Consider the following 25,953-nt stretch of genomic DNA (forward strand, 5'->3'; position numbering starts at 1 on the left):
GAGTATTGTGTTGTCTTTGCTCCAAAGGTTTTTGTACAGAGTTTTGGTGTTTCCTGTCACTGTGGGCTGCAGAGCACAGTAGTACACAGCACAGTCAGACACTGCAGCAGAGGAGATCTGCAGATGAAACTCCTTTGTTTTCTCGTCATGTCTCATAGACCTTCTCCCTGTGGTCTCTGAATATTCTGCGATTAGCAGCTGTGGAGATGAACTGGACTTCTGGTGATACCAGTATACATAGTTCACAGAGCCTGAATAGTTGCAGGAGAGAGTCACAGTGTCTCCTTCCAAAGTCGTAATTTCCTCTTTAAAAGGTGTCAGTAAATCCTCAGAGGATCCTGAGAAGAACAAAAACATGTTTCATCATGAAACTTAGATTTCTTGAAGCTGAACACACTGTTAGAAAACTGTTCAGGAATGTTTCTGTATCTTCACCACTTTCTCCAGTTAGAGTTGACTTACCAGTATGAAAGGAGACCATCAGCATCCAAATGAAAAGCAGCAGCATCATTTTCACTTGGACTGGATGAACAACAGAGAGAAGACAGCAGCTCTTCAGTTCCAAAATGAAGCCTTTCATATTCAGTTGTGTAGCTCCTCCCCTTGCTGTGCTCTGTTTCCATTCAGGCTGAGGGAAGCTTTAGAAATGACAGTGATGCTGCAGCCTCATCATCCAAGAAGCTCAGACTGTGTATCAACAGTCATTTAACCAAACGTTATCATGACGGTCTGTAGTGCTCTGCTCCTGTCCTCTTTCATGTGACGTTCATCGGTTTGGGTGAGTGGATAGAGCAGAGAGAAGAACAGCAACAATAAACAACAAATAGACACTGCAGGTTGGTGGGGCCAGTAACTGCACATCAGCGATATACAGCTCCAGGACCAGGGACACCTGCAGAAGGTACAGAGAGAGAGGGAGAGAGCACAAACTAGGGGAGAGAGAGAGCACAAGGTTAGTGACATTCAATGGTGGAATATACATGTGAGGTGGTGAATACACTTTTAAGGCTAGACTTAAAAGTACAGAGAGTGTCTGCCTCCTGAACCCAGACTGGGAGCTGGTTCCACAGGAGAGGAGCTTGATACCTAAAGGCTCTGCCTCCCATTCTGCTTTTGGAAACCCTGGGAACCACAAGGAGACCTGCACTCTGAGAGCAAAGTGGTCTATTGGTATAATATGGTACTATGAGGTCTTTAAGGTATGAAGGAGCTTGATTATGAAGGGATTTGTATGTGAGGAGAAGGATTTTAAATTCTATTCTGTATTTTACAGGGAGCCAATGAAGTGAAGCCAATATAGGAGAAATATGATCTCTCTTGCTAGTTCCTGTCAGGACTCTGGCTGCAGCATTCTGGATTAACTGGAGGCTTTTTATGGAGATAGTGGGACATTCAGATAGTAATGAGTTACAGTAATCTAGCCTTGAGGTAACAAATGCATGGACTAGATTTTCGGCATCATTTTGAGACAGGATGTTCCTAATTTTGGCAATGTAGCGCAGGTGAAAGAATGCAGTTCTAGAGATTTCTTTTGTGTGTGAGTTAAAGGATAGGATAAAGGATAAAGGTCAAAAATAACTCCAAGGTTTTTCACAGTAGTGCTGGAGGCCAGGGCTATGCCATCTAAAGTAGCTATAATTTTAGAAAAGTTATTTCTGAGATTTTTAGGCCCAAATACAATGACTTCTGTTTTCTCTAAATTTAAAAGTAGAAAGTTACTGGTCATCCAGGCCTTTATGTCAGTTAGACACACTTGAAGTCTGGTTAACTGGTTTGTGTTAACAGGTTTAATAGACAGATACAACTGAGTGTTATCTGCAGCACTAAGGTCTAGGACAGGGGTGTCAAACTCAGGCCCGCGGGCCAAATGTGGCCCGCCACGTCATTTAATGTGGCCCGCGAGAGCATAAAAGGTCTGAGTGTCTTAAAAAATAGGTCAACAGCATGGTTTGACGAAAAACTACATTTCCCACAATGCCTGCCGACTGTGATACCCGCGAGGTAACGGCTCCCCACCAATACACGGCAGTATTTCCACGTTAATGCCGACAAGTGGAATTGAGAGTTAAATACTGACCCCAAAATGTCCAGAAAGAGAAAAGTTGATGGAGATAGAAGACTGTTTCAAGAAAGATGGGAAGCCGAATACTTGTTTGTGCTTCAAGGAGAAAGACCGGTATGTCTTTTGTGTTACGAGGCGGTGTCGGTTGTCAAAGAGTATAATCTACGCCGGCATTTTGACACCAAACAACGGAGCTAAGTACGCCAAAGCCAGCCTTCAAGAACAGCAACAACTTGTCCAAGAATTGAAAGTCGGATCTCTCTGTCACTGAGGAGCTGTTGAACGTTTGAACATAGTTAATGTCATAACTTGTGTTTAATTTTATTTTTCTTTATTCACTTGGATAGTTTGATCCTTGATTGATGGGGTTATCTGGGTTTCATAACCTCATAACCACTACTTCATTACCAAATTAGAAGGATTTATAACAGAGGAACGAGAAAACATATTTTTTCTCTGCAACTGTTATGCTTGTAACTTGAATAAGTAATACATTGAGTTATTTAACATTAAGGAGTAGTTACATTTATTTTACATTACATTCGGTTACATTTAGTTACATTTATAAGTTACATCTGGCCCTTTGAGGACAGCCATTATGCTGATGTGGCCCTCGGTGAAAATGAGTTTGACACCCCTGGTCTAGGAGGACAAGTATAGAAACAAGTCCATTATCTGAGGCTAAGAGAAGATCGTTGGTGACTTTTAACAGTGCTGTTTCTGTACTATGATGTGCTCTAAATCCTGATTGAAAATCTTCAAATAGTTCATTCCTGTGTAAGTGGACTGATAGCTGCTTAGCAACAGCTTTTTCTAGGATTTTAGAAATAAATGGTAGGTTGGATATCGGTCTATAATTAGCCAAGACTCCTGGATCAAGACTAGGCTTTTTGAGTAAAGGTTTGATTACTGCAGTCTTAAAGGCCTGTGGTACGTAGCCTGATACTAGAGATAAATTTACTAAGTCTAATAAAGATGAGTTCATTAATGGCAGGGTGCCTTTAAGCAGTCTAGTCGGGATGGGGTCCAAGAGACACGTTGATGATTTCGATGAAGCAACTACTGATGTAAATTCAGAGAGATCTATAGGAGAGAAGCAGTCTAAACATAACTGAGGTTCTACAGATGATTCAAGAGCTACTGTAGTATAAGATTCATTTATTGCAGGTATAGGAAGCATCTGCTGAATTTTATCTCTAATAGTTGTGATTTTATTTGTAAAGAAACTCATAAATTCATCACTGCTGAGAGCTAAGGGAACACTGGGCTCAACGGAGCTGTGACTTTTTGTCAGCCTGGCTACAGTGCTGAAAAGAAACCTGGGATTGTTCTTATTTTCCTCTATTAGTGATGAATAGTATGCAGTTCTGGCTTTACGGAGAGCTTTTTTATATGTTAGTAGACTGTTTTTCCAGGCTAGAAAAATTCCTGTAAATTTGTGGAACGCCACTTCCTTTCCAGCCTTCGTGATGCCTGCTTTAAGGTACAAATATGTAAATTACACCATGGGGCTAGTCTCCTCTGATTCACTAACTTCTTTTTCAGAGGGGCCACAGAATCAAGCGTTTCACGCAGTGAGGTTACAGCACTGTCAACAATATGATCAATTTGGTAGGGAGTGGGATTGAAGCAGCTGCCCTCCACTATGTTTATACTTGGCATAGATGTAAATAAAGATGGAATCATTTTCTTACATTTATTAACAGCGTTGTCGGATAAACATCTGCTGTAGTGGAATTTTCTTCCAAACGCTGCATGATCCATCATTTTAAATTCAAAAGTTATTAAAGAATGATCTGACAAAACAGGATTTGGGGGAAAAACTATTAGATGTTCAATTTCGATGCCATAGGTCAGAACAAGATCAAGGGTGTGATTGAAACAGTGGGTGGGTTTATTAACATTTTGAATGAAACCAATTGAATCTAATATAGAATTAAATGCAATGCTGAGGCTGTTATTTTCAACATCTACATGAATGTTAAAATCTCCCACTATAATGACTTTATCTGAACTAAGCACTAAATCAGACAGGAAGTCTGGGAATTCAGTTAAAAACTCTGAGTAAGGGACAGGTGGACGGTACACAATGACAAGTAGAACTGGTTTTTGTGTTTTCCAGTTTGGATGTGAGAGGCTCAGAGTGAGGCTCTCAAATGAGTTATAACTGTTCTGAGGATGAAAGTTTAATAATAAATTTCTATGTAAATGTAATTAGTTAAGTTCACCTGTGTTTAATTGTTCTGTTCCATATCCTGCCTTTGTGTTGGCTCTGTCCATTCTCACCTGTTTCCTGTTCAGACAATCATCCAGCTTGTAGTTAGGTCACTCACCAGGGTTGACTGATTGTCTGATCTCCTGTGGATCTGCTCAGTGCTCTTTGTTCTTGGCTCCTGTGTTTTTGGTTATTTTGGTCTTGTCAAAGTTCAGGTGATGAATCAGTCGTCTCCTGCGTTTGGATCCATTGCCTCCTTCTACGTCTTTGTCATCTGTATTAGGACACATGCTGGTTTTCAACAGTCAACACTGAAAACATTTAAATACTTAGTGTGTCCTGGTGTTTTTTAGGGTAAAAGGTCAAACTGAAATGTAAATGGTCTTATATCGCACTTTTATAGACTCAACTACACTCAAAGTGCTTTACCACTATTTGCCCATTCACCTATTTGCTCATGACTCAGACCCCAATGGAACATTCACCAGGGGCAACTTGGGGTTCAGGGTTTTGCCCAAAGATACTTCGACCTGTGGACCAGTGAAGCCAAAGATCAACCTACCAACCTTCTGGTTCAGGGTCAATCTGCTCTACCTCCTCAGCAATAGCCGCCCTAATGTCATGATTTTATTCCACTCTGGAAAATCTTTTTGGAGATTAATTTATTAGATATCAGTCAAATCATTAATTATGGCATTGGGACAATAACAGATAAACATGTTAGTAAGTGATGTGTCAATGAAAGTGATTAGGGATCATTATTATGTTGATTCATTCTTTGACTAAATCATCAGAACAAAGAATCCAGACTGTGATGACAAACCACTGAAGTTTAACAGTGTGTGTCTCCCTCTGGTGGATGTTGTGGAGTATTGTGTTGTCTTTGCTCCAAAGGTTTTTGTACAGAGTTTTGGTGTTTCCTGTCACTGTGGGCTGCAGAGCACAGTAGTACACAGCAGAGTCAGACACTGCAGCAGACTTGATCTCCAGATCCACTTGTTTCTCTTTTGAGTTAATGTGAGCGGAGAAATCTGAACGAACTGGATGAATCTGTCCTTGCTCAGTGATGTAGAGCAGGAACTCTGGTCTGGATCTCTGGTATTGTCGGTACCACTGGATGCTGTAGATAGCTCCCTCATATGTACAGGTCAGGTTTAAGTTTCTTCCCTCTGCAACAGCTTCTTCTGTTCTTTCTGGTTTGATGCTGTTCATAGAACCCATGGCTGCAAAATGAGCGATTTTCATGTCAGTTAATCTGAAAGAGGTTCTAACATCAGGAACCTGAACCCAGGTTCTTGACTCTTTCACATGTGATCATTAAAAAGTTCTTGACAAAATCAGACCAAACATGTTGTTACATCAACAGGTTGAATGAGACGCCTGTTTGTGGTCAAACTCACCTATAAAGTGAGATAAAAAGAGAAAGAAGTAAAGCAACATGTCTTTGGAGTTGTTGAAGTCAGACAGCAGATGAACAGTGTTCTTCCACTGCAGTAGAATGAAACAACTAAACAGTGTCTGCTGCACAGCTCTTCTCCTCAGCATCAAGCTGATTGGGCTTTGACTTCCTGCAACAAACCACTGAAGTTTAACAGTGTGTGTCTCCCTCTGGTGGATGTTGTGGAGTATTGTGTTGTCTTTGCTCCAAAGGTTTTCATACAGAGTTTTGGTGTTTCCTGTCACTTTGGGCCTCACAGCACAGTAGTACACAGCAGAGTCAGACACTGCAGCAGAGGAGATGTTCATGCTGATTTGCTTTTGCTCAACTTTGACCTTCAGTCCAGGAACTGGATTATTTCCCACTTGTCCTGAAGCAGAGTGTGAGATGAGGAGCTCTGGTGCTTTGCATAACATTGCATGGTTTTGTTTCGGAATTGTTTCCCATCTCAGGCCTTCCTATGGTGTTCCCCAGGGCTCTATTCTGGGTCCTCTCCCTTTCTCCCCATATATGCTTCCACTCGATTATATTTTTCAGAAACATAATTTATCATATCATCTTTATGCCGACAACACTCAACTCTATTTTCCTGTTAAAAACAAGTGTTCTATATCTAATTTATTTGCATGTTTTCAGGACATTAAATGCTGGATGGACTTCAATTTTTTACAGTTAAATAATGATAAAACTGAAATAATGGTTTTTGGTCCAAGAGTTGTGTCATCTGGCACTGTCAAGCAGCTTGGCCCCCTGTCATCAAATGTACGCGACCGTGTTAGAAACCATGGCGTTGTCTTTGATCCTGCGTTGTCTTTTGATAAGCAGATTAGTGCTGTTGTGAAAAGCAGTTTCTTTCAATTATGATCCATTGCAAGAATCAAGACAATTCTTTCCATGAAGGACCTTCAAACTGTAATTCATGTGTTTATAACTTCAAGGTTGAGTTACTGCAACTCACTTTATCTGAGTTTGCCTAAATCATCTCTGGACTGATTGGAATTGGTACAAACTGCGGCAGCCAGATTATTGACTGGCACCAGAAAACGGAAGCACGTTACGTCAGTACTCGCGTCTCTACACTGGCTCACGGTCAAGTTCCGAGTTAATGTTAAGATTTTGCTCTTTGTTTTTAAAGCTTTACATGGTTGTGCTCCCCAGTATATTTGTAATCACCTCATTCCATATTCCACCTCTAGATCTCTTTGGTCGTCTAGTTAATTTCTTCTCTCAGTCCCTCGTTCACATTTTAAAACTAAAGGTGACCTTGCTTCTGCTGTGGCAGCTCCTAGGATCTGGAACAGTCTTCCCCTCCACATAAGATCTTCCTCTTCTATTTCTTTGTTTAAATCCTCTTTGAAAACCTATTTTTATTCTGTCTGTTTTAAGTCTGTATCAGGGTGTAAATTTTATTTGTCCCTTTGTCTGTCTTGTTTGGGTATGTTTTTACTTTGTTTTATACTTGTACAGCACTTTGGTTGCAACTCCTGTTGTTTTTAAATATGCTTTACAAATAAATAAACTAAACTAAAGTAAACATAAAAGAGCCTGTACACACCAGGGATTTAGGGTCCAAAATTTCAAGGTCAGGTAGGTGATTTCTATCAGAATTTTTTTTTAATTTTTTTTTTGAGCATTTTTGCCTTTATTACAGTGGGTATGTAAAGTATTCAGACCTCTTTAAATTTTTCACTCTTTGTGTCATTGCAGCCATTTGCCAAAAACAAAAAAGTTCATTTTATTTCTCATTAATCTACACTCAGCACCCCATCTTGACAGAAAAAAACTTTGAAAAAATTTTTGCAAATTTATTAAAAAAGAAAAACTGAAATATCACATGGTCATAAGTATTCAGACCCTTTGCAGTGACACTCATATTTAACTCACATGCTGTCCATTTCTTCTGATCCTCCTTGAGATGGTTCTGCTCCTTCATTGGAGTCCAGCTGTGTTTAATTAAACTGATTGGACTTAATTAGGAAAGGCACACACCTGTCTATATAAGACCTTACAGCTCACAGTGCATGTCAGAGCAAATGAGAATCATGAGGTCGAAGGAACTGCCCAAGGAGCTCAGAGACAGAACTGTGGCAAGGCACAGATCTGGCCAAGGTTACAAAAGAATTTCTGCAGCACTCAAGGTTCCTAAGAGCACAGTGGCCTCCATAATCCTCAAATGGAAAAAGTTTGGGACGACCAGAACTCTTCCTAGAGCTGGCCGTCCAGCCAAACTGAGCAATCGTGGGAGAAGAGCCTTGGTGAGAGAGGTAAAGAAGAACCCAAAGATCACTGTGGCTGAGCTCCAGAGATGCAGTAGGGAGATGGGAGAAAGTTCCACAAAATCAACTATCACTGCAGCCCTCCACCAGTTGGGGCTTTACGGCAGAGTGGCCCGACGGAAGCCTCTCCTCAGTGCAAGACACATGAAAGCCCGCATAGAGTTTGCCAAAAAACACATGAAGGACTCCAAGACTATGAGAAATAAGATTCTCTGGTCTGATGAGACCAAGATTGAACTTTTTGGTGTTAATTCTAAGTGGTATGTGTGGAGAAAACCAGGCACTGCTCATCACCTGCCCAATACAATCCCTACAGTGAAACATGGTGGTGGGAGCATCATGTTGTGGGGGTGTTTTTCAGCTGCAGGGACAGGACGACTGGTTGCAACTGAAGGAAAGATGAATGTGGCCAAGTACAGAGATAGCCTGGAAGAAAACCTCTTCCAGAGTGCTCAAGACCTCAGACTGGGCCGAAGGTTCACCTTTCAACAGGACAATGACCCTAAGCACACAGCTAAAATAGCAAAGGAGTGGCTTCGGAACAACTCTGTGACCGTTCTTGACTGGCCCAGCCAGAGCCCTGACCTAAAACCCAATTGAGCATCTCTGGAGAGACCTGGAAATGGCTGTCCACCAACGTTCACCATCCAACCTGACAGAACTGGAGAGGATCTGCAAGGAAGAATGGCAGAGGATCCCCAAATCCAGGTGTGAAAAACTTGTTGCATCATTCCCAAGAAGACTCATGGCTGTACTAGCTCAAAAGGGTGCTTCTACTCAATACTGAGCACAGGGTCTGAATACTTATGACCATGTGATATTTCAGTTTTTCTTTTTTAATAAATTAGCAAAAATTTCTACATTTCTGTTTTTTTCTGTCAAGATGGGGTGCTGAGTGTACATTAATGAGAAATAAAATGAACTTTTTTGATTTTGGCAAATGGCTGCAATGACACAAAGACTGAAAAATTTAATGGGGTCTGAATACTTTCCGTACCCACTGTATATGGGTCAGTGGAGAGATGACAGGAAATATAGGAACCGAGACTAAGGCAAGACAGGCAACACAAAGGACACCTAGTCCCAGAGTTGAACCAGAATGACTGTGTTCATGATCGGGCACACTAACCACCACACCACATGTAGCCCCCTATCTGAATTATTTTTTGTTTCTGAAATTTCTCTTTTCATCCTGATGACAATAAGTTAAATGGGCTGAAAAAATCTACAATCTGTGGCAGCAGCAAGGCTCAACAAAGACTGACCAATCATTTTACTCAACCTGATCAAAACCATTGGATGGCTGACCTACCTGTCAAATTAATTCCTACTTGCACACACTCTGCCCTTGCACTAAAGTCAATAACCAAGTCTCCCACAAGGCATTGTGGGTAGACCTGTGTTTATAGCTACAGCTAATGAGCAATTGTAGAGAAAGTTCCCAGAGCAGCTTTCGTTCACAAACTAAAGACTGTGTTTGAGTAAACTGTTAAAAAAAAAATAAAAATTGCAGATTGCAAAAACTAAAACCAGAATTAATCTTGTGGTTTTTCAACAATGGAGACTTGAGAAAGCAGAGGGAGCAAAGAAGTGACGCCATGGTGGCCGTAGTTCTGCTGGACACTGGTTTTATTTTGTTTGGTTGGTGTGGAGGGTGGGTGGGTTGTTATTTTTCTGAAATTTGTAACATCAGCCAAAATAGCAGTTGGATATATATTAGCCCAATGCTAACATTAACTCAGTTACTGCTGAATGAGCCATGACAGCTGCTGTGATCCTCCTCACAACGCTCTCTGTCCTGGATAAAATATGACTCAGGTCATCAGGCTGTGTGTGTTCATGTGTTCAGGAGGAGCCAGGACTGAATTGGACCTTAAATTGACAAAACTAATTCAGTGGTGAAATCTGCATCAATCAGTTAGTTTCTTTGTCATTGATGTGGATTTGCTGCTGATGTGAATCCTCCCCCAGTGTTTCATTAGCAGCTGTAACCACAGGGACTCTGATCAAACAGGAATGAGCAGAATAAATCTGATATGAAGCTGTGGTTTGAATCCCACTTCCCTCCTCTTTGAAGAGTAGTCAGATATCAGTGTTCAGGTTTTTGTACAGACTCTTCTACACTTTGTATCACTGTGTTTCTAGAGCACAGTAGTAGAGAGCTGTGTCTGCCAGGGTTAGACTCTTTATGGTCAGTTCAGTTGATGTATCTGATGTTTGGGATTCATATCGATTATCAGGAATATATTGACTATCACTCCATGATTTTGCTCCTTTCATGAGTATAAACTGAGGAGCTTCCAGGTCTGAATGATGTTTGTACCAGTAAAGATAAACACCAGTTGCAGTTGTTTGATAACGACATGTGAGTTTGACAGATTCTCCTTCTCTTCCAGTGACTTCATCTTCTACAGGAGAGATTGTGTCTCCAGCTGTTAGTCCTGGAAAAAGTAGAGAAAATGAAGCCATTAGACGAACATTGTCCACGAGGCTGAGAGGAGAAGACAGTGGAAAATGTCAGTGTACAGTGTTACTCTGTGGACACAAACTGTTGACCAGGACTTCCTGCCAAAGACAAATTCATTGCGAGGTTGAATGAGACGCCTGTTTGTGGTCAAACTCACCTATAAAGTGAGATAAAAAGAGAAAGAAGTAAAGCAACATGTCTTTGGAGTTGTTGAAGTCAGACAGCAGATGAACAGTGTTCTTCCACTGCAGTAGAATGAAACAACTAAACAGTGTCTGCTGCACAGCTCTTCTCCTCAGCATCAAGCTGATTGGGCTTTGACTTCCTGCAACAAACCACTGAAGTTTAACAGTGTGTGTCTCCCTCTGGTGGATGTTGTGGAGTATTGTGTTGTCTTTGCTCCAAAGGTTTTTGTACAGTGTTTTGGTGTTTCCTGTCACTGTGGGCTGCAGAGCACAGTAGTACACAGCAGAGTCAGACAGCTGAAGCTTCTGGATCTTCAGAGGAACTGATGTCTTGTTGATTTCAGCACTAAATCTGTCTTTCTGAAAGTCTGGAGCTTTTTCTACTGATGTGGAGAAAGATTTCATCATGTACTTTGGGAAATCGTTTTCTTCTTGTTTATACCAGAACAAAGTGGGACTTGCTCTTGTTGTCTCAAAAGTACAACGCAGTGTGGCTGTGTGTCCTTCAGCAGCAATGACATCTCCTGTTGGCTGGATCACTCTGTCTTCTCCTTTACACTCTGGGGAAGAACAGAACATGCAGAGGAAGAGATGGATCAATGAAGATGATTGATGAAAGCAGAACAATCAGCAGGGTTGAAGAGTTACCTGGCAAAGAGACAGATACATAGACATGTAGAATGAATCTGATTTTCAGGGATCATTATCAGTGTGAACCATAAAAAGGGCTGATGTCAGCTCAGTGATGTGTTCAAATGTTTGAGGATAAAACATGTTGTACTTTCTATCTTACCAAAGCAAAGAGCAGCAAGAATAATCCACAGCCAATGTTCCATCTGTCCAAGCAGGTTGAAATGAACAGGAGAAACTAGCTGATGTTCAACATTCAGTCTGAGAATTGTTCTTATTGACACAACGGTTGAACACAGGGCGGAAGTAGTGCACCGCCTACTTGATGATGTGGCCCTCTAGTGGAGGTAAACCGTTGACTTCAACAGTGTGGAAAAAAGGCTTCCAGCAGCTTGTCAGTGTGTCAGCTTGTGTTTTTGTACAGAGACTGTGGGTTTGCTGTCACTGTGGGCCTCACAGCACAGTAGTACAGAGCAGAGTCTGTCACTGCAGCAGAGGAGATCTGCAGATCCAGATGTTTTTCTCCAGACAGTTTAGTCGAGAACCTTTTGTCTGATTTCAGAGAATCTGAAGACTTTGAAATGTTCAACCCTGAGATGTACAAAAGGAACTCTGGTGGTTTTCCTGGATATTGGCGATACCAGAAGAAATTATCACTAGCTGTTACAGTTTTGGAGTATTTGTAGGACAGAGTGACAGTGCTGTCTTCTAATCTGAACTCTTCATTGCTGACTGGACTCAGATCTTCACAGCCGACACCTGAAGGAAGAGATGAATGTTGTTAAAGATGATATTAAACTCTGATAGTCTGTTCCAGTGGTTTTCATGATTCCTGATTTTTCTATATTTTAGTTCAGATTTTAACAATTTGAACAACAAAAATGAACAAACACAATAACAGACGTACAAACAGACCAAAGCAGGAACTGAAGTCAGTGTGTACAGTAGAGTTTGTACAGACTGACAAACTGAAAGTGACCCATAGCGGTAAAGCTCAGGTTTGGGTCTCATGTCTGATTCCTGCTTTAACTTACCTTTTAGTATGATCAGAACAAGAGAAAATATTCCACAGCGTTGCAGTGAGAGCATCTTACAGACAGTATCTGTGTTGTGTTTGCTTTAGATATTGAATGAATCTCACAGTGGGACTAGTTCTGCTCTTTGACAGATTTGCTCCTCCCTCAACCTGTTCGTCCTCTGATATCACTGAACGTTATCGACACTAAAATCACTCTGAACAGATAAACCTTTATTTTTCTGCTGGCTTTTCTTTTTGTTTCTTTTGGCATATTTATGAACATCCTCAAAGAATCCTCTCCATGACCTGATTACATCCACAGGTCACGGACAAGGCTATGGAGCTAGCGTCTGCTCAACCCACCACAGTGATGTAGATGTGAGGGCTCTGATAAGAGGCAAGGCAAGTTTATTTATACAGCACAATTCATACACAGAGTAATTCAAATTGCTTTACAGAAATAAAAGAGGTTAAAAATACATAAGCAAGAATAAAAATAAAAGGCATGCCACCGCTTTGTCACCATATTTGCTCCTCATGATATTGACTATCGGACCACGCTGACCCATATTTGTGGGTCCCCTACTTTCAGTTTGTCCCATCCCTGATGGACTAAAAGTACCTCAACACAGACTATCTGCGGAGACGATCCTGAGTCCCAGACTCTTACATCTAGGATCGAGTAGACTACAGCTGGAGGTTCCAAACCCCCTTATTTCAGGCTAAGGCTGTTAAAATTCAAGTCTGAGTCCCTGATTACCCTTAGATTTCTGACTTGATTTTTAAATTTTAGAGAAAGAGACTGGAGGTGACTGCTGACACTTTCTTTGTTTCTGAGGTTCAAAGATGATTATTTCAGTCTTGTCACTGTTTATTTGGAGAGAGCTGTTTTGCATCCACACAGTGATCTGTTCAATACAGTGACAGTGAATCGACTGGTCCATATTCACCAGCTGTGAGTGAAATGTAAATCTGAGTGTCATCTGCATAGTTATGGTAGGACACATTATTGCTGCGTATTAACTGGCCTAAAGGAAACATGTAAAGATTGAACAAAAGGGGTCCCAAGATGGACCCTTGGGGTCCCCACATGTCAACGACATTTGGTCTGAGACACAGGTACCAATTTCAATGAAATACTTCCTGTCTTCAAGATAGGATTTAAACTATTTAAGGGCAGTACCAGAGATGCCTATCCAGTCCTCTAACCTTTGTAACAGGATCACATGGTCCACTGTGTCAAAAGCAGCACTTAGATCCAGCAGTACTAAGACAGAGACACTGCCAGCGTCGGTGTTCAGACGAATGTCATTTGTCACCTTGATGAGGGCAGTTTCAGTGCTGTGATGGGGCCTAAAACCTGACTGAAAATCATCAGAGCAGTTGTTTAGCATGAGAAGAGCTGCAGAGATGGACTGTGCATTTGTCCATCAGCTCCTAGTGGTTTTCACCAATATCTTTAACCTCTTCTTGGCACATGCTACTGTACCTTCATGTTTGAAAACCACCACTTTCATCCCAGTGCCCAAGTAGACAAACATCAGCTGTCTGAATGACTACAGACCAGTCGCACTCACACACATCATAGCCAAGAGCTTTGAAAGTCTAGTCCTGGGTCATATAACATCTACTCTTTCCTCAACCTTAGACCAACATCAGTATGCATGCAGGGCCAATAGATTCACAGAGGCTGCCATAAACACTGCCCTTTACAGTGACCCACCTGGAGCAGAAGGGGGTGTATGTGAGGATGCTTTTCCTTGACTCCAGCTCAGCTTTTAACACCACTGTCCCAAGCAGACTGGCACTGTGGATTAAAGACTTACTTAGCACTCACCCACAAATAGTGAGACTGACTCCCAACACATCCCCACCCCTGACCCTCAGCACCGGAGAACCACATGGATGTGTGCTGAGCCCCCTCCCCTGCTCCCTGTACAACTGAACACCTGTTCACGCTGCAAACACAATCATCAAATTTTCAGACAATACAACAAAAGTGGGGCTGATCTCTAATGTTGATGAGACAGCTGATGAAGTCTGTGTCTCCCTCTGGTGGATGTTGTGGAGTATTGTGTTGTCTTTGCTCCACAGGTTTTTGTACAGAGTTTTGGTGTTTCCTGTCACTGTGGGCTGCAGAGCACAGTAGTACACAGCAGAGTCAGACAGCTGAAGCTTCTGGAACTTCAGAGGAACTGATCTGGAGGTGGAATCCAGTGTGGATGAAAATCTCTCTTTAAACAGGTCCTTTGTTTCCCCTGTGCCAATCTTAAATCTGCTCAGGATGAACGTGGGGCTGTTGTTTCCATCCTGTTTGTACCAGTAGATATAATCATTTGTTGAACTGCTGCTGTTATACAGACAGCCAAGTGTTACTGCCTCTCCTTCAGTAGCAGTCTCATCTCCTTCTGGCTGCAGCACGTTGTCTTTTTGTGCTCTGCATTCTGTAAAACACCAACAAACAGTGTCAGTGTGCTGTTAAAGAGTCATGTCAATGCTGGAATGATATCAGAGAAACAGAGTTGTGTTCATACCAAGGCACATAGCAGCCAGCAACACTGAGATGAACAGAGGCGTCATATGTGCAGTGTTGAGGAACTGGGAGCTCCAGCCAGTATGAAGAAGGCTGTGATCTCTCTGTTTAGTCTTCATCAACACTAAGTTGGTGGATTAGAAGGAGGAGCCTGATCACAGTGACAGGGCTCATTCACAGCCCTGTGTTATTCCCCTGCTGACAACTTTACTCTGAACACAGTTTGGACCAGTCTCCTTTCAGTGTCCAACTTGTCTTGTATGTGATCGTCATTGGACATTTCAGCTGACCCGTTTCCTGTTTTACAGCTGCTGCACATTCCCATTGGTCCCTGACATATAAAGCTGCTAATTGTTGGGAACCTGCTACGACCTTTTTAATATCTTTTATCACAAATAGTACAAGCAAACTGAGAAGGAACATTTGACAAATGGGACTTTGTAAATTCTCTTCAGGATTTTTTCTCTTCAATGTAAATATCATGTTTGGTCAAATCAGAGATGGTGGATTTGTTGTTGAAGCTTCAATCAAAAATGTTGAAACTTGGTAAAAATCTTCAGCTGTGAAAGTTTGAATCTTTTGTTGTTTTGAGTTTTTCTGTGTATTTTGATGTCTGAACATATAAACTAGTGATGTCAGTGTGTTATTAGTTAATACTTTAGTGTGAATTTGGGCTGTAGTTCTCCATGTTTCCAAGGATGGTGAACAATGGAAGGAGCTCATTGTGGCCTAATGACCCACAGTGTATGAAGAGGATTAACTGAGTAAGTCAGAGTCTGTTTATTTGTTTTCATGGTTTCTTGTGTCTGAAGCATCAACAGTTGGTTTGTCATTGATGTGGATTTGCTGCTGATGTGAATCCTCCCCCAGTGTTTCATTAGCAGCTGTAACCACAGGGACTCTGATCAAACAAGAATGAGCAGAATAAATCTGATATGAAGCTGTGGTTTGAATCCCACTTCCCTCCTCTTTGAAGAGTAGTCAGATATCTGTGTTCAGGTTTTTGTACAGACTCTTCTACACTTTGTATCACTGTGTTTCTAGAGCACAGTAGTAGAGAGCTGTGTCTGCCAGGGTTAGACTCTTTAAGGTCAGTTCAGTTGATGTATCTGATGATTGGGATTCATATCGATTATCAGGAATATATTGTCTATCACTCCTTGATTTTGCGCCTTTCAACAGTATAAACTGAGGATCTTCCAGGTCTGGATGATGTTTGTACCAGTGGAGATAAATAACAGTTGCATCTGTTTGATAGCGACATGTGAGTTTGACAGATTCTCCTTCTCTTCCAGTGACTTCATCTTCTACAGGAGAGATTGTGTCTCCAGCTGTTAGTCCTGGAAAAAGTAGAGAAAATGAAGCCATTAGACGAACATTGTCCATGAGGCTGAGAGGAGAAGACAATGGAAAATGTCAGTGTACAGTGTTACTCTGTGGACACAAACTGTTGACCAGGACTTCCTGCCAAAGACAAATTCATTGCGAGGTTGAATGAGACGCCTGTTTGTGGTCAAACTCACCTATAAAGTGAGATAAAAAGAGAAAGAAGTAAAGCAACATGTCTTTGGAGTTGTTGAAGTCAGACAGCAGATGAACAGTGTTCTTCCACTGCAGTAGAATGAAACAACTAAACAGTGTCTGCTGCACAGCTCTTCTCCTCAGCATCAAGCTGATTGGGCTTTGACTTCCTGCAACAAACCACTGAAGTTTAACAGTGTGTGTCTCCCTCTGGTGGATGTTGTGGAGTATTGTGTTGTCTTTGCTCCAAAGGTTTTTGTACAGAGTTTTGGTGTTTCCTGTCACTGTGGGCTGCAGAGCACAGTAGTACACAGCAGAGTCAGACACTGCAGCAGAGGAGATCTGCAGATGAAACTCCTTTGTTTTCTCGTCATGTCTCATAGACCTTCTCCCTGTGGTCTCTGAATATTCTGCGATCAGCAGCGGTGGAGATGAACTGGACTTCTGGTGATACCAGTATACAGAGTATACAGAGCCTGAATAGTTGCAGGAGAGAGTCACAGTGTCTCCTTCCAAAGTCGTCATTTCCTCTTTAAAAGGTGTCAGTAAATCCTCAGAGGATCCTGAGAAGAACAAAAACATGTTTCATCATGAAACTTAGATTTCTTGAAGCTGAACACACTGTTAGAAAACTGTTCAGGAATGTTTCTGTATCTTCACCACTTTCTCCAGTTAGAGTTGACTTACCAGTATGAAAGGAGACCATCAGCATCCCAATGAAAAGCAGCAGCATCATTTTCACTTGGACTGAATGAGCAACAGAGAGAAGACAGCAGCTCTTCAGTTCCAAAATGAAGCCTTTCATATTCAGTTGTGTAGCTCCTCCTCTTGCTGTGCTCTGTTTCCATTCAGGCTGATGGAAGCTTTAGAAATGACAGTGATGCTGCAGCCTCATCATCCAAGAAGCTCAGACTGAAGCAGGAATCTGCAGGAAAATCACCTGAATGAATCTGGAGAGAAACAACTTCCTGAGAAAACAGATCACCCAGACTGCTGCACAGTGCACAGAAATTCTGACTGTTGTCAGTATGAAACATGAACATGACATAAACATAAAGAAGTAAAGTGTCAGTCATTATAGCCTAATTATGAATCAGAGTTTACAGTAAAACATTGGTAACACAGTGATGCAGCAAAAACACTTTGCTTCTGCTTTGTTGTTCAAGAGTCAAGATTTGAGATCTCCTTCATCGTCACTTCACAATGTGAAACCAAATACTGTTTCTCATCAGGGCTTTAAAAAGATCCTATTAAGTAATAATTTTAAAATGGCAAATAACTCAATTCAATTTTTGCCAAATCACAATAAAATCATCTCAAGGCACTTTACAAAAACCCAACAAATACCTTGTGAGCAGCATTTGGCAATAGTGGAGAGGAAAAACTCCCTTTAACGTAAGAAAAAACCTCGAGCAGAACCAGGCTGCATCACGCCTATAGCAGAATAACTAAGGGATGGTTCAGGGTTACCAGAACCAACTATAAGCTTTGTCAAAAAGGAAGGTTTTAAGTCTAGCCTTAAAAGTACAGAGAGTGTCTGCCTCCTGAACCCAGACTGGGAGCTGGTTCTACAGGAGAGGAGCTTGATAGCTAAAGGCTCTGCCTCCTATTCTACTTTTGGAAACTGTGGGAACCACAAGTAGACCTTCACTCTGAGAGCGAAGTGCTCTATTGGGATAATATGGTACTATGAGGTCTTTAAGGTATGAAGGAGCTGGATCATGAAGGGATTTGTATGTGATGAGAAGGATTTTAAATTCTATTCTATGTTTTACAGGGAGCCAATGAAGAGAAGCCAATATAGGAGAAATATGATCTCTCTTGCTAGTTCCTGTCAGGACTCTGGCTGCGGCATTCTGGATTAATTGGAGGCTCTTTATTAAGATATTAGGACATCCAGATAGTAATGAGTTACAGTAATCTAGCCTTGAGGTAACAAATGCATGGACTAGATTTTCGGCATCATTTTGAGACAGGATGTTCCTAATTTTGGAAATGTTGCGCAGGTGAAAGAATGCAGTTCTAGAGATTTGTTTTGTGTGTGAGTTAAAGGACATGTCCTGGTCAAAAATAACTCCACAACAGTATGTTTGCTGTCATAACAGTCCAATGGCATCATGTTGAATGAAGATAATGTTTCTGGTTTGTGCCTTGAACTCTGTTGAATATGGAAGTTCCTCTCTTCTATAGTTCAGTTCCAGATTAGCTCCTCCCTGAATCTCTGTCTCCTCTTACATCTGTGTTTTCTCTGTTACCCTTCTGTCTGGTACCAGACTGGCAGCAGTATTTTGGATCAGTTGAAGAGGAGAAGTTTCTGATATATCTACTCAAAAAAGGTAGCTGTGTTGGTTCAACGGATGGATCACCTTTTCACAGGTTGAAAACAAGATTAGATTAGATAACACTATATTGGTTATTTAGATATACATCCAGGGTCTGCACAGACTCTTAGTCCACTCCAAACTGTAGTGGATCCATACTCAGTCTCACCAAAGGACAGAAGTTGGTAAGGATGAGCCTCCATCAGCTGTTACAGGCACCAGTGTGTAGTCCTTAAGACTTCTTACGGTTGTGGTCTTTAGAGAAACTATTACCTCTTTCTTATTAGAGCAGTCTGAGAATCTCTGTCTGTTTCATTCTGAGTCAGTATCTTAATGTGTTCAGTTTCATGTAGGTCAATAAAATTCACATCAGCTCTCTTGCTTCTTTTTTTGTAGTGAGACAGTGACTGTATTGGAAAACTCATTCTTCAAATTTAACACTGATAATTTGATTAACCATTTGATCAGTAATGTATAAAAATGAAGTTTGTCCATATTGATCATATTGTAGTTGGTGTGACAGATAAGGCCTGCTGTTCCTGAGGTGATTAATTATTTTAGGGACATGATAACTAACATTATGCGATGTTTTAGTGCCACCTCCTCTGTTTTAGTTGATGTCCCTCTGTCTTCAGCTGTCTTCAATTAGTTTGAACCAGAATCTTTGTCTGTTCTATCAGAGGTGGTACAGCACAAGAAACATTCTTATTGTTCTCTAGATGTAATCCCAACACGTCTATTCAGGGATGTTTTTGAATCTGTCGGGTCTTGGTTCTTAGCGTTAATTCATGTATCTCTGAGTACACGGGTAGTCCCAGCAGCATTTAAAAGAGCTCTGGCACAGCCTCTGCTTACAAAGACCAATCTACATCCTTCTGTGCTCTCTAATTATAGACCTGTATCCCAGTTGTCTTTTATGTCAAAGGTTTTAGAGAACATTGTTTTTACCCAACTTCAGTCTTTTTTAAGTGACAGTGGCACTGAGGAATAATAATGTCTGGAACAATGTGTGGGAATATGTGGTATGATTAACTGCTTTAGGTCTTATCTCACCTATAAAAGCTTTTCTGTAAATATTGATAACTACTCATCTTCTTCAGCCCCCTCTCCTGTGGTGTCCCTCAAGGATCTGTCCTTGGTCCCTTTTAGTTTTATTTGTACATGCTTCCACTAGAATCTGTCTTTAAGAAACAGTGCCTCTCTTTTCATTGCTCTGCTGATGATATTCAGCTTCATTTACCTTCAAAAGCCATGAGAGATATGTCTTAACAGGCATTTTTCCTCTGTCTCTCTGACCTAAGAATATGGCTGATGTTTTAAATCTCAGTGAAATTTGATAAACAGATTAATTTAGTAGTGAAATCGAGCTTCCTCCACCTGAGGTTGCTAAGCAAGGTGAAGTCATTTCTGAAGTTTAATAATTTATTACTAGATTTGATTACTGCAATGCGTCAATCAGTTGTCCCTTTCTTGTCTCCAAATGGTTCAGAATGCAGCAGCTCGACTTCTAACAAATACATGTAAATTTGAGTGCATATCCCAGCTTTTGGCTTCTCTTCTCTGGCAGATGGTTCATTTTAGAATTGTTTTGAAGTTACTGGGTTTTATTTTTAGGGCCATAAACAGTCTGGCTCCCTTCTGTCTCTCTAACCTTGTGCAGTGACACAAAACCACTTCATCTCTTAGATCATCATGTCAGTACCTTCTGGAGGTACCTAGAGCCAGATATAAGTCCTGGGTTGACATGCTTTTGCCATTGCAGCCCCTAGACTTTGGAATACTCTGCCTCTCAATGTTGAAGAAGCTATAGATTTGGCTTCTTTTACATCTTTGCTTAAGTTTTTATTTTCCTTGGCTTTTAACACATTGTAGAGTCTGATACTTTCTTTTAATCATTTTAATTCTTTGACTCTTTTAAAATTATATTTAATAACTATAGGTTATTACTTATTGTTTTACTTATACTCTGTCTATGTAAAGTACTTTGGTCAACTGGATGTTGTTTTTAAAGTGCCACATAAATAAAGTTGATTTGGTCAGTCTAATTTCAAAGGCTTCCCTGCAACACCTTCCTGATCTTAATCCTCAGCTCCTTCTGGATACCTTTGATCTCCTCCTTGTTTCCAGACCTGATCAGTCTCTTTTTCTGTTTTAGAGAGACTTTTATTTCAGGTGTGACCTGGGACTTGTTATTTGAGAAACCTACTGGTGGCTGACATGGTCTCACACAGAAAATGATGTAATGAGATACAAAAAATAAGAGTCAATAGTAATAATAATGTGAGGCCATTATTGTCCTCCTAATGTGACTCTGGACTGTTTGTGTTTCCACAGTATCATTTTATTTTTCAGTCAAATGGTTGTGTGAAACAATTTTGATTTTAAAGATAAAACAGCATTGGAGAAAGATGGACATTGGTTTATGTCTCTCACATTAGTTGATTTAATACCAGCTGTATGATGCTCTTTAAATTTGACAGCCTGTGTCTCCCTCTGGTGGATGTTGTGGAGTATTGTGTTGTCTTTGCGCCAAAGGTTTTTGTACAGAGTTTTGGTGTTTCCTGTCACTGTGGGCTGCAGAGCACAGTAGTACACAGCAGAGTCAGACAGCTGAAGTTTCTGGATCTTCAGAGGAACTGATCTGGATTTGGAATTCAGTGTGGATGAAAATCTCTCCCTGTACTCGTCTGGTGTGTTGCCGTCATCTAGATTAACTCGATTCAGGATGAACGTGGGGCTGTTGTTTCCATCCTGTTTGTACCAGTAGAGATAATTACTTGTTGAACTGCTGCTGTTATACAGACAGCCAAGTGTTACTGCGTCTCCTTCAGTAGCAGTCTCATCTCCTTCTGGCTGCAGCACGTTGTCTTTTTGTGCTCTGCATTCTGTAAAACACCAACAAACAGTGTCAGTGTGCTGTTAAAGAGTCATGTCAATGCTGGAATGATATCAGAGAAACAGAGTTGTGTTCATACCAAGGCACATAGCAGCCAGCAACACTGAGATGAACAGAGGCATCATATGTGCAGTGTTGAGGAACTGGGAGCTCCAGCCAGTATGAAGAAGGCTGTGATCTCTCTGTTTAGTGTTCATCAACACTAAGTTGGTGGATTAGAAGGAGGAGCCTGATCACAGTGACAGGGCTCATTCACAACCCTGTGTTATTCCCCTGCTGACAACTTTACTCTGAACACAGTTTGGACCAGTCTCCTTTCAGTGTCCAACTTGTGTTGTATGTGATCGTCATTGGACATTTCAGCTGACCCGTTTCCTGTTTTACAGCTGCTGCACATTCCCGTTGGTCCCTGACATATAAAGCTGCTAATTGTTGGGGACCTGCTACGACCCCTTTAATATCTTTTACCACAAATAGTACAAGCAAACTGAGAAGGAACATTTGACAAATGGGACTTTGTACATTCTCTTCAGGATTTTTTTCTGCTCAATCAATCAATCAATCAATCAATCAATCAATCAGTCTTTATTTGTATAGCACCTTACAACAACTCAGGTTGACCAAAGTACTTCACAACATTAAAAACAACTGACTAAAAAATAAAGGATATATACAATAATAAGGACTATAAAATACACCAGACACACAAAAGTTAAAAAATGGCAGGGTCGTGCTATTAACCAAAAGCCAGTCTGAATAACTGAGTCTTAAGTTTAGCTCTAAACAGGGGCAGGTCATTGATGGAACATAATTCAATGGTCAAAGTGTTCCAGAGTTTGGGACCTGCCACTGGCACAATAAACCCATTGTTTGTACCTCGATCAAGAGAGCAAATATTGGCCAGCAGAACACAAAGCTCTGCTGGGTTGGTGAGAACTTCAAATCTCTCATAAGTACGAAGGTGCCGTGCCATTGATTGGACTGAAAGTAAACAACAGAAGCTTAAATAGAATTTGGAATTGTACGGGGAGCCAGTGGAGGGAATACAGGATCGGGGAGATATGATCATACTTTTTGGTGTTAGTCAGCAAGTGGGCCCCAGCATTCTGAACAAGTTTGAAGCGATGGATGTCAGCTGCAGCAGAGGAGATGTTCATGCTGATTTGCTTTTCCTCCACTTTGACCTTCAGTTCAGACCTTCATTATTACCCACTTGTCCTGAAGCAGAGTGTGAGATGAGGAACTCTGGTGGTTTTCCTGGATATTGGCGATACCAGAAGAAATAATCACCAGTTGACAGTTTGGGGTATTTGTAGGACAGAGTGACAGTGCTGTCTTCTAAATGGAACTGTTCATTGTTGACTGGACTCAGATCTTCACAGCCGACACCTGAAGGAAGACATAACTCTGTTATAACTTATTGCTCCAAAGGATTTATCAGTGAATTCTATTTTACATTTCTATGTTCACTAGTGAATTTTCTCCTACCTGTCAGTGTGATCAGAAACAAAGCTGAAAACAGATGTAAGTGCACTGACTCCATCTTAAAGATAGAAGCTGTTTCTGCTTTAAACTCCACTGTGAGAGTTTCAGTCTTTTCTGTCCTTCAGTCACAGTTTTGCTCCTCCCTTCATCTCCTCATCTCCTCCTTTCACACAGGACTGATGACTTTTCAGCTTCTCACTGGTCTTTATTGCTTTGCATAACATTGCATGGTTTTTATCACTAACTGGCTCATTATCCAGGCTGTGGAGCTTGTTCATAAATGTTGTAGTTATTTTAAAGGGAGAAGACTCATGGTCATTTGACTCCAAAGCAGCTTTTGCATTGGCGTCACATTCACTGACTGATGGAAACATAAAGTGAGAGGCTGCTTCATAAAAAGAGGTTCATGAATGACTGAATCATTTTATTGCAGACTCACAGTCCAGAATAATAAAAACAACAATTCACATACATTAAATAATATCAGTACCTACATATCTATCAGAGACACCCATACCAGTATCTCTAAGACAAGGACTGATAATGAGGAGCATTCGGAGTGTCATCTGCATAGCAGTGGTAATTAATAGAGTGTTTCCTAATAGTATTGCCTAAAGGAAGCATGTATAAGGTGAACAGAATCGGTCTAAGCACAGAACCTTGTGGAACTCCAAAACTAACTTTTGTGCACATGGAAGGTTCATCGTCAATATAAACAAAATGGAATCTGTCCGATAAATAAGACTGGAACCATTTTAACGCTTTTCCTTCAATTCCAATCACATGTTCCAGTCTCTGTAATAAGATGCTGTGGTCAATAGTGTCAAGTGCAGCACTAAGGTCTAGCGGGAAAAGTATAGAGATGAGTCCATTATCATGTAGTGAGTACTGGTTTGAGATCACTACGATACTTTGACTCCATGATTCGTTGATATATATATTGATGGTTTGTGAACCAACCACTGAAGTTTAACAGTGAGTGGTTCCCTCTGGTGGATGTTGTGGTGTATTGTGTAGTCTTTGCTCCAAAGGTTTTTGTACAGAGTTTTGGTGTTTCCTGTCACTGTGGGCTGCAGAGCACAGTAGTACACAGCAGAGTCAGACAGCTGAAGCTTCTGGATCTTCAGAGGAACTGATGTCTTGTTGATTTCAGCATTAAATCTGTCTTTCTGAAAGTCTGGAGCTTTTTCTACTGATGTGGAGAAAGATTTCATCATGTACTTTGGGAAATCGTTTTCTTCTTGTTTGTACCAGAACAAATAGTATTTGAATAGTCACTGGTCTCAAAAATACAACCCAGTGTGGCTGTGTCTCCTTCAGCAGCAATGACACCTCCTGTTGGCTGGATCACTCTGTCTTCTCCTTTACACTCTGGGGAAGAACAGAACATGCAGAGGAAGAGATGGATCAATGAAGATGATTGATGAAAGCAGAACAATCAGCAGGTTTAAAGAGTTACCTGGCAAAGAGACAGATACATAGACATGTAGAATGAATCTGATTTTCAGGGATCATTGTCAGTGTGAACCATAAAAAGGGCTGATGTCAGCTCAGTGATGTGTTCAAATGTTTGAGGATAAAACATGTTGTACTTTCTATCTTACCAAAGCAAAGAGCAGCAAGAATAATCCACAGCCAATGTTCCATCTGTCCAAGCAGGTTGAAATGAACAGGAGAAACTAGCTGATGTTCAACATTCAGTCTGAGAATTGTTCTTATTGACACAACGGTTGAACACAGGGCAGAAGTAGTGCACCGCCTATTTGATAATGTGGCCCTCTAGTGGAGGTAAACCGTTGACTTCAACAGTGTGGAAAAAAAGGCTTCCAGCAGCTTGTCAGTGTGTCAGCTTGTGTTTTTGTACAGAGACTGTGGGTTTGCTGTCACTGTGGGCCTCACAGCACAGTAGTACAGAGCAGAGTCTGTCACTGTAGCAGAGGAGATCTGCAGATCCATCTAGGTTTTATTCTCACTCACTTTAAAATCCAGTCCAGAGACCTCCTCTTTTAGTTTCATTCCTGCTCCTGTGTGAGACAAAAGGAACTCTGGTGGTTTTCCTGGATATTGGCGATACCAGTAGAATTCATCACCAGCAGCTGCTTGTCTGGAGTATTTGTAGGACAGAGTGACAGTGCTGTCTTCTAAACTGAACTCTTCATTGTTGACTGGACTCAGATCTTCACAGCCGACACCTGAAGGAAGACATAACTCTGTAACTTTATGATGCTCAAGGTTTTGTCAGTAAAACTCTGTTAATATTGAAAATGTCACCTACCTCTTATTGTGAGCAGAATCAAAGTCAGAAACAGGCTGAAGTTCCCTGACAGCATCTTAAACACAAAGAGAATCTGACTGTTGTTGGATGAATCTTCACTGTGAACATTTGTCTTTTCTCTGCTGAGTCCAGGTTTTGCTCCTCCTTTAATCACTTCCTCCTTTCTCTAATAGCTCTGACAAACAGTGTTTGTGTCCATGTGACTCCTTAACTCTCTCATCATAACCTGTGATATATCCAGAAATTACCAAACTGATGCAATGAAATAGAATTTCTTTTACACATTATCTGACAGCCTGTGTTTGTCATCATGACATGATATAGCTAATTGTTTAGGACTTGAGGAGCCTGGAGGTGATGCCATCTGGACCTGCAGCTTTTCTCACTTTGATGTTGCTGATTTCAGACTCTCTCACCTGGGCTTCATTTAGGGACAGAAATCATCAGGCGGGTCAGGGTGCTGGGTTGTGTCTGAAGATTCTTAGTTGAAGTTATCTAGAAGCTGTAGCAGACCTAAAGCAGCAGAATTATGTTCATATTCCACGATTGATGAAAGACTTGTATCCTTTTGGGAATTTATGGCTCTAAAACTTTTAACGACCTACTAAGGTAATCAACAAGAAAGTGGTAC

At 41.1% G+C, this 25,953-nt stretch overlaps 3 gene segments (V, D, J or C); all 3 read right to left on the reverse strand.

The window, feature by feature from the left end:
- Nucleotides 1–81: 81 nt before the first annotated feature.
- Nucleotides 82–17,330, reverse strand: LOC113129650 (Ig kappa chain V-VI region NQ2-6.1-like; the record flags this gene model as incomplete). The annotated part of the segment is given in 4 exon segments: nt 82–251; nt 14,011–14,014; nt 16,817–16,908; nt 17,033–17,330. Coding segments are annotated over 4 exon segments (384 nt in total), but the record flags the coding sequence as incomplete, so codon positions are not given.
- Nucleotides 11,600–12,431, reverse strand: LOC113129644 (T cell receptor alpha variable 3-like). The segment is given in 2 exon segments: nt 11,600–12,032; nt 12,308–12,431. Coding segments are annotated over 2 exon segments (411 nt in total).
- Nucleotides 17,331–21,213: 3,883 nt separating the features above from the next.
- On the reverse strand, nt 21,214–21,706 carry LOC113129649 (T cell receptor alpha variable 18-like; the record flags this gene model as incomplete). The annotated part of the segment is given in 2 exon segments: nt 21,214–21,551; nt 21,642–21,706. Coding segments are annotated over 2 exon segments (384 nt in total), but the record flags the coding sequence as incomplete, so codon positions are not given.
- Nucleotides 21,707–25,953: the final 4,247 nt, after the last annotated feature.

This window comes from Mastacembelus armatus, unplaced genomic scaffold (genome assembly GCF_900324485.2).
Source record: "Mastacembelus armatus unplaced genomic scaffold, fMasArm1.2, whole genome shotgun sequence".
NCBI lineage: Eukaryota > Metazoa > Chordata > Actinopteri > Synbranchiformes > Mastacembelidae > Mastacembelus > Mastacembelus armatus.